The 8,237-nt window shown below is 47.4% G+C and overlaps 1 protein-coding gene across 1 annotated transcript in view; it reads left to right on the top strand.

Annotated features, from left to right (window-relative positions):
* The first annotated feature begins 994 nt into the window (after nucleotides 1–994).
* MAN1A1 (mannosidase alpha class 1A member 1) overlaps nucleotides 995–8,237 on the top strand; it is a 184,790-nt gene continuing 177,547 nt past the window's right edge. The window contains exons 1-2 of the mRNA XM_055262761.2: nucleotides 995–1,230; nucleotides 1,486–2,310. Of these exons, the coding sequence (XP_055118736.2) occupies nucleotides 1,708–2,310 (603 nt within the window). The 5' untranslated portion in view covers nucleotides 995–1,230; nucleotides 1,486–1,707. The remainder of the gene's footprint in view (nucleotides 1,231–1,485; nucleotides 2,311–8,237) is intronic.

The following is an 8,237-nucleotide window of genomic DNA, read 5'->3' as shown; positions in this document are numbered from 1 at the left end:
CTACAAACCAGCTTTCAGAAATGCGAAGTCAGTCAACGTTTTCCCCTCTGATAACCCCTTATTTATGGAGCAACAGGGGAATTACAACACATTTTGGAAAATAATTTCTATTGGACCAACTCCTCACTTCGCTGGAAGTAGTCGGATCCAAGGCTTAATTTCAACACAATGTTCGACTTATTGTTTGAAGCTACCGCAGCATAAAACTGGCCTTCGAACGGAAAATTTGACCAACTTCCATGAGGTAAATGAATAGTGAAAGTAGGGGTGGGCGGGAGAGACATACAAGTTTTTTCGGTTTTTTGTTTTTTGGGGGAAGAAAGGGCGCATACGAAAAAAGTCCTAAGCAAGCACAGAACTGTGTCTCTTAGGATGTAAAAGGATGTTATACCAGAGGGCTCAAAAGCTCCCAGGGTCACGGCTCCCCTAACCGAGGGACTTGGGGTTTCACTGCTACCAGGCACCCGGGGAACCCTGGCCTTGGATAAAAAGAGGATAACTGGAGTAAAGCCGTGCTTCTGAACGACCCAGTGCCCGGGACCCCATGCGAGACCCCGCCTTTCCCGGGACCCCCTCAGGAGCTCCCCCGACCGCCCCGCGCTGGTCGGAGGAGGAGGCAGGGAGGTCCCGCGCCCGGCCCAGGCACCTCCCGGGCCAGGCGAGGATCAACCACCCCGGGGACCCCGGCCGAGGCCGGCGCAGGATAAACTCCCCGACCCCGAACTCTGCCTGCCGCTTCTCGGCGCTGGGCCTCAGCCATGAGTTCGACAGTCCTCCTCACCGCGGCTCACGCCTACCTCGCGCCTCCCGGCCCCGCGACCTTCCCGCCGCCTGCCGGGCCCCGGCGAGGCTACGCTTCCCGTAAACTCCCCGCCCCGCGCATCCCCCTCCTCGCCTCGGCCCCGCCCCCGTGGGACCCTGGGCGGCGCGTGATTGGCCCCGCCGCGCCGTCACTCTCCGGCCACGTCGCCTCCCTAGTTTCCTACCGCCCCGAGACCAGCGGTGAGATTAGTGCTCGCGGGGCCGCGGCGGAGAGTACCGTGCTGCTCTGCTTGCTGCCACTCGCCCGCAGGTCGGCGCGCTCGCCCACCTGAGCAGCGCAGGGGCTGCGGGACCGGGGGGCAGCGCGCTCAGCCCAGCCTAGGAAAGCGGCAGCAGTCTCAGCGCGGAAATGAGGAGCGGACGAAGTTGACGAGTCCCCCGCCCACGCTGCGCCCCTCCTGCCCAGAGGTGCGCTGCCCCTCCCCGAGGTGCTTGCGCGCTGCCCTGCCCCTCGCCTGCACGGGACACCCCTCCCCTACCCACGGGACCTGAAAACTTCACCCCAAGTCCGAAGAGTGGGCTGCGAGGGCGGTGCCCGGAGCTGGACAGGACTCTGCTCAAGGGGAGCGGTCCTGGCGGCTCGCCAGGAGTCGGAGGGCGGAGACCCGCTGGAAACTTTATCATCGCCGTAATTACTACGTTTTACTGTTTCTCTCCCCGCAGGGGCTGCAGCCAGCGGTCTGTCGCGCGTGCCTCTGTGCCCGAGGAGCCGCCCCGGGGAGAAGACCCGGCGCGGAGTTGTTCCCCCAGGGGAGACCCGCAGCCCAGCCGAGGGGGTCGGGCGGCCTGGATACGCAGGACCCAGCCCCGCAGCCGCGGACTCCCAGCGGCGGCGAAGTTTGGCTGCTAAGCGGCGCGGCGCCGGACCACTGGACAGCGGGCGCGATGCCCGTGGGGGGCCTGTTGCCGCTCTTCAGCAGCCCCGCGGGCGGCGGCCTGGGCGGGGGACTCGGCGGCGGCGGTGGCAGGAAGGGGTCGGGCCCCGCCGCCCTCCGCCTGACGGAGAAGTTCGTGCTGCTGCTGGTATTCAGCGCCTTCATCACGCTCTGCTTCGGGGCGATCTTCTTCCTGCCAGACTCCTCCAAGCTGCTCAGCGGGGTCCTGTTCCACTCCAGCCCCGCCTTGCAGCCGGCAGCCGACCACAAGCCCGGGCCCGGGGCGCGCGCCGAGGACGCGGCCGAGGGGCGAGCCCGGCGCCGCGAGGAGGGGGCACCCGGGGACCCGGAGGCCGCCCTGGAGGACAACTTGGCCAGGATCCGCGAGAACCACGAGCGGGCTCTCAGGGAAGCCAAGGAGACCCTGCAGAAGCTGCCCGAGGAGATCCAAAGAGACATCCTACTGGAGAAGAAGAAGGTGGCCCAGGACCAGCTGCGTGACAAGGCGCCGTTCAGAGGCCTGCCCCCGGTGGACTTCGTGCCCCCAATCGGGGTGGAGAGCCGGGAGCCCGCCGACGCCGCCATCCGCGAGAAAAGGGCAAAGATCAAAGAGGTGAGTGGGCCGCGCCAGAAATCCCTCCCGACGGGCCGTGTTTTTCAGGGAGAAACGGCAAGCCTTTGAAACTCTGAAGACTGCAACAATGCAGTGTATGGGACGATGGAGGTTTGCCCCTTCCACCAGGTGCTGTGTCAAAAGCTCTTTCGTTTCCTGTTTCCAATATAGTAGTAGATGTGTCCAGTAAGATCTAAGGTCGAATCTCGTTGCTTTTAACTTGCATGCTCTTGCTCTGGTGAGCACAAGCCACACGAGGTGGGTATGAATACATGGGCAGGTGATACACAAACCTCTTTTTCTGGCCGCTACACGGTTAATCGCCCCACCAGTAACAGCGACGGCACTGATCAGCCCCCTGGTAAGGATTGGGGACGTGGCTTTAGAGTGAGGCTTCACGCATGGTAAAGCGAGCCAGCATACCCCGGGTTCAGCTGTGTGGCTCTTGTCTGCCAGGTGGCATTCTGTGTGTACTTTCAGACTATAAAGGTGAAACTTGAGAACTTCCCATCATCGAGGGATGCTATTGTTTACTTTTTTAAAAAATGAAAATATGAAAAGCCAGTCGGCTGCCTTTTGTATTTCTAATGCATAGCCAGAAAGGGTATTCCATGTGATGCAACAGGTTTGCCTCCACAGCAGCACAATGGTGACAAACTTAATCCAGGATAAACATGGACTTTGATACATCTTTCCTAATTTCCTTCTCGTAATTTTCAGTTAGAACTTGAAACATGTGATTAGGTCAGGACCAGCTTAAAGCTGAAGGGGGCCGTAAAAAGTCCTTTCAGGCTGTCATTTTCAAGATGAAAATCGAAGGGCCCAGAGCTCTAGAACCCGTTAGTGATGAGTCAGGACTTGAAGCCCAAGGTCCGAACTTCCCCCAGTCACCTGTCACCACGCGGTCTGTGGACATGCCTCCTCTCTGAGCTACTTCCCTGTGTAAAACGGTGCCAGCTGGGTTTTACATAGAAAAGCTGTAGGAACCACATTAAAAGCATGTCATTCCAAATCTTGGTTCAATTTTCTAAAATATGAATGGAAGTAATATTTTTGCCATTTAAAAAATAATACAATCTGTGAAAATAAATATTGTGTTTTCATATTGGGTAGGTAATCAGGAGAGGAAGTCCCTGATCCCATTTTCAGAGAGTAAACACATTTTTGAGGTGGTTGAGAGGTATTTAGCTTAAGTGGCTGCAGAATGAAGGCAGCAGGATTGTCATAGGATTTGTGACTTTGTAATATAAGACCAGCTGAATTTGGTTAAGCTGTAATTGAGCAAGTTAAAGTGGACATGGATCCCTTTCAATTTAGGAAGAATGCCTTCATCCCTCCTGTGCAGATAGCTTCCTTCCACAGTCCATCAGCATATCTGCTTTTCTGAGACCCCTCCTCAGGGACAGAACCCTCCCATACTTGGGGGAATGGATTCTACTTTCCAGACCAACTATCTAGCAGTTTCCTTTCTCCATGAAATCCTGCCTGTGCTACCAAATCAGGAAGGTGGAACAAAGCTCTACGTCTTACCAAATCCTCCCAGACTCCTTAATAATATCCAACCAAAACCATAGAAAATTAACCCCAAATGATCTGTATCTGCGTGTGTTTCTGTTAAATTTGAACAGTGTAATTCATACATTTCATGCCTCCAAAGCCATACGAGCTGCCAGTTAGCTAGTACAAAATCACAGTTGTCCAAGGAAAAGATTTTAATACGAAAGATACATAGATGTTAAGCTGTTGGTACTGACCAGCAGTGATTACAAGTGCATTCAGAGCAGAACCAGTGGGGCAGTAGCAGTCTCAGACTCAGGACAGCATATTAACAGTGTGCATATCCATCCATGGTAGATCCATGTTGTCTGTGTCCCTAAATCACAAGGTCTTAATTAGCCGTGTAAACGAGATTTATGTAGTCTCTGTCTAACATCTTAGCACCTAGATGTTTTGAAACCGCTCAGTCTTGCATAAAGTAGTGGAACTAAATGTGTTCTTTAAAATTCCTTGTTGCTGTGAGAACCCAAAAGAGCCAGCATAATTAGCTTCAGCGTTTACTCAAAGGCTAATGGGAAGAAATGGATTATGATTTTCCATCAGATTAGTTCAGGCAGATGTATTCCTTTGTAAACCAAAAGAAAAAAAAACGAAATTATGATGCTGTTCTAAAAACTGCTGTAAATATTTGGCTTTAGAGAGGCAAGAGTGGTTGCCCATTGTAAATAGGGCACTGAACTTTACATATTTGGATTCGGTTTCAGGCACCACTGTGGACTTTTTGTTATCAACCAGTAGATCTTTGCCTTAGTTTTTTTCTTTACCATTCCTGTGTTTTCTTTTCTTTTCTTTTTTTTTTTTTTTTTTGGAGATGGAGTCTGGCTTTGTTGCCCAGGCTGGAGTGCAGCGGCGCGATCTCGGCTCACTCCAACCTCTGCCTCCTGGGTTCAAGCGATTCTCCTGCCTCAGCCTCCCAAGTAGCTGGGATTACAGGCATGTGCCACCGCACTCAGCTAATTTTTGTGTTTTTAGTAGAGATGGGGTTTCACCATGTTGGCCAGGCTGGTCACGAACTTGACCTCAAGTGATCGACCCACCTGGCCTCTCAAAGTGCTGGGATTACAGGTGTGAGCCACCATGCCTGACCTGTTCCTATATTTTCTAATTCTCTTTATACTTAGGTTCTCTATCACACCTGAGTGCACTAACACTTATAGTTAAAATTTAGAAAGTGCACTCAAGTCTAACATGTTGGAAGACTGGATTGTAATTTGAGTCAACCTGTTATTTTGTACTTGGTTCAAAGTCAGTCAATACTATTTTTTATATCTACGGCACAATTATGTTACTAGTACTGCAGTATATTTTTAACAACTTTGTGTCTTGGGGAGATACTCTGTTAATTTCAAATAGGTCATTGTACAGAATGCTTCACAAAAAATGTTAAATGCTTTCCACTAGTAATTTGATGGATGGTAAATCTCTGATGTAAAACTTCAAAATAGAATTAAGATCTTCCTCCCTTCACCTCTGTTAAAACTTTTTAAATTAACTCTGGGATTTCTCTTGAGATTTATGATATATACATAGTGTATATTTATTTTCATGAGTTTGATCTTAAAATTGTACTCAGGTTGTCCTTAGCTTTAAAAAGCAGTGTTAGAATAACGAAGAACAAAAGTTAAAATAGCAGCATGGAAGTTTTAGGAAAATAGTCCATTTACTTTTTTTTAATCAGAAATCATTTTTAGCTTCCCCTCTCCCCCGCCCCCCAACCTCTCCCATTTCCCCAATGAGCCTGTGCTGTCCTTTAGGATTAGAACTTTAATACAATTTGGAGGATGATTTTTTTTTTTCATTTTCTGAAATTAAGGGGAGTCCTGAGTAATAGGGGCTGGGGCTAAAGACAGTCAAGTTGTCAGAGGGGTCTCCCTTCTTCTCAGGCTGGAATCCTCACCAACCTAAGTGGGGGTAGGGGTATGTGCAGACTGGCAGCCTTAGATTTGTCATGTAAGGCTTTAGGACCCTGCACGTGTGGGGTCACAGTTTTCTTCTCTCAGTTCTAAAACAAGACTTTAGTATTTTATTCCAGACCTATTTGTGTAATCATGAATTTAAAGAACATTTTCATATTGATGGCTAATAGTTAAAATTCACATTTATTATGCTTTATACTAGCCTTAGGCATATAGCTTGTAATTTATGTTAACTATTGACAGTTTACCCTTTTGGTAAAGATCAGATGTGAGAATAATCTGCCTTGGCAGGTTTAAACAAAACACTTTTATTTTGACACTTAACTCTCCAGTTTATTTGTATGGGTAGTTCTGGAGTGGAAAATAATATTTACAAAATGATAAAAGCCATGATTTGGAGACCTGACCCAAGAAGCTTCAACATCCTTAGGTTGCTTGCTTGTGCCACTGTGCCGTGACACATTCCCTACTGAACATGGGCCAGTGTGGGATTGCTCCACCCAGAGGCCCTTCCCCAGAGCAGGGAGGACATGGAGTGTTTGTGAAGGTTTTTCTCTCCTTAGCAAGTAGGTAAGTTTTCAACAGTGTAAGTACTGGAGTAGGTGCTTACTGTTAATATACAAAAGCAAAAAAATACATATATACATTAATGGGTAGTTAATTACGTTCAGCTTCATTTTCTGTAAGCTGTTGATAGTTTCTCCTAGAAGAGTATTCTGTCTTCCTCTTATCAGGCAACTAGGATTCATATAAGGGAGCTTCTTATGTATATGGGACTTAGAACCTAGTTAAAAGCGTGAAAAGAGGTTTTTAAAAATGTATTTTCAAACGCATCTATCTGTACTTCTTAGGTGAGCTAATGAACTAAACCATCTTGAAAAATTTATCGTAGTATTACACAAAATGCATTTGTATGAGATCTGAATTGGTTGGAATTCATTGAAGAACTTACATATTTGAATCATATTATTTCATAAGCTGTGGTGGTATAAATTTTTTATTGAAGAGAATTTTAAGCATGTGTCCGAAGGTCAGAGGGGAGGAATGCCTGCAGATCCGTGTGAGGGATGAGGGCTAAATAGACAGGGTAGATCAGAATTGCACTGGAACCTGGTTATACCCCCTAACCCAGTCAAGCACCTGTGGTCTTTTAAATTTCTTTCTTTATAATCGTGTGTATGTTGGTCAAAGAAGAGTTTGATTAGTCAAAATAGGAACAGCCACTGTGGGCTCCAGAGATACTGTGAAACGAGTGGCAAAACAGCCTCTCCCCCAAGTAGACGAAAATAATAAACAAGATACCTGTTTGGTAGTTTAGGGAAGAGATTCCCTCTTTGAGGAAATAAGTCTTGACTTTTCCCTCAGTATTCTTAGCCTAGTTCCTTGCTTGGTGTTCAGTGATTGAACTATATCTTATCCCCACCCCCAACCTCTCAATCTGTTAAAAGGCCCTTTACACAAACTCTGCAAATTATGCCATGATAACTTTAAATCTCAGATTTTAAAACTAAGAGTATGCTCCAAGTCATAAGGTATTGCATCTGAATGAGATCTGAGAGATAGCTCATTCATTTTACAGTAGAGGCAACCAAGACACAAAGATCATTCTGGAAATCACATCACCAGCTAGTGGCAGAGTTGAGTTGCAGAGGGAAGCCCCAGCCTTCTGTGAGTGTTGCTCATAGTCTCCCACATGGCTTGTCTCCTAAATAAAACTCCAAAGAATTGTATAAATTATCCGTGCTTATTATTTGCAGACCCTAATAGAGAGTACAGAAAACATACAACTCTGCATTATTATAAATTTGACCTTGTACTAGGTTGGTGGTTTTTCTTTTTTTTTTTTCAGCCAACCATGGATCAAAGTAGTTTTTAAGTCAATTATAGTAATTTTTTAAAAATCTTACCAGTGGCATAGTTTAGAAATCTTCTTTGTAAAGACACCCAGGGAAAGCTTGATAGGACATCTTGTTTTCTTTATAAAGATCTTTCCAAGAAGCACAGGCATTTGTAATCATTCAGTTAAACATTCTTTATGAGGAAAAGTGGGGAAGAAGAAGGAAGGGAGAGCAGAAGAGAGTGAGTTACTGTATATACAAAGGGTGAAAGGGGATCACCCAGAGAAGGGACATGTGATGACTAGAAGGCTGCTTTAAAATTATAAATGTGTGTGCTCTTCTGATATTGCACCATGGATAATAGAAGAATGGCAGCTAACCTAAAGGATGATTGTTTTAAAAGTAGACATGTAAAAATCACACCAATCTGTGGGCAATTCTCTCCACCCAAGTAGGTTCTGGCGATTCTCTTTTGGGGTGCACTTACCTGTCTCTGATCCATCCATTCGGAGCGATGTAGTGGTTAGAAGGATGGTTCTGGACTCGGATAACATGGGTCTGAATCTGGCCTCTACCATTCTCTAGCTTTGTGACCGTCTGCAAATTACTTAATCTC

Source organism: Symphalangus syndactylus, chromosome 2, assembly GCF_028878055.3.
Source record: "Symphalangus syndactylus isolate Jambi chromosome 2, NHGRI_mSymSyn1-v2.1_pri, whole genome shotgun sequence".
Taxonomy (NCBI): Eukaryota; Metazoa; Chordata; class Mammalia; order Primates; family Hylobatidae; genus Symphalangus; species Symphalangus syndactylus.
Note: the sequence above shows the minus strand (reverse complement) of the source record. Positions and strands in the feature narration are given on the sequence as shown.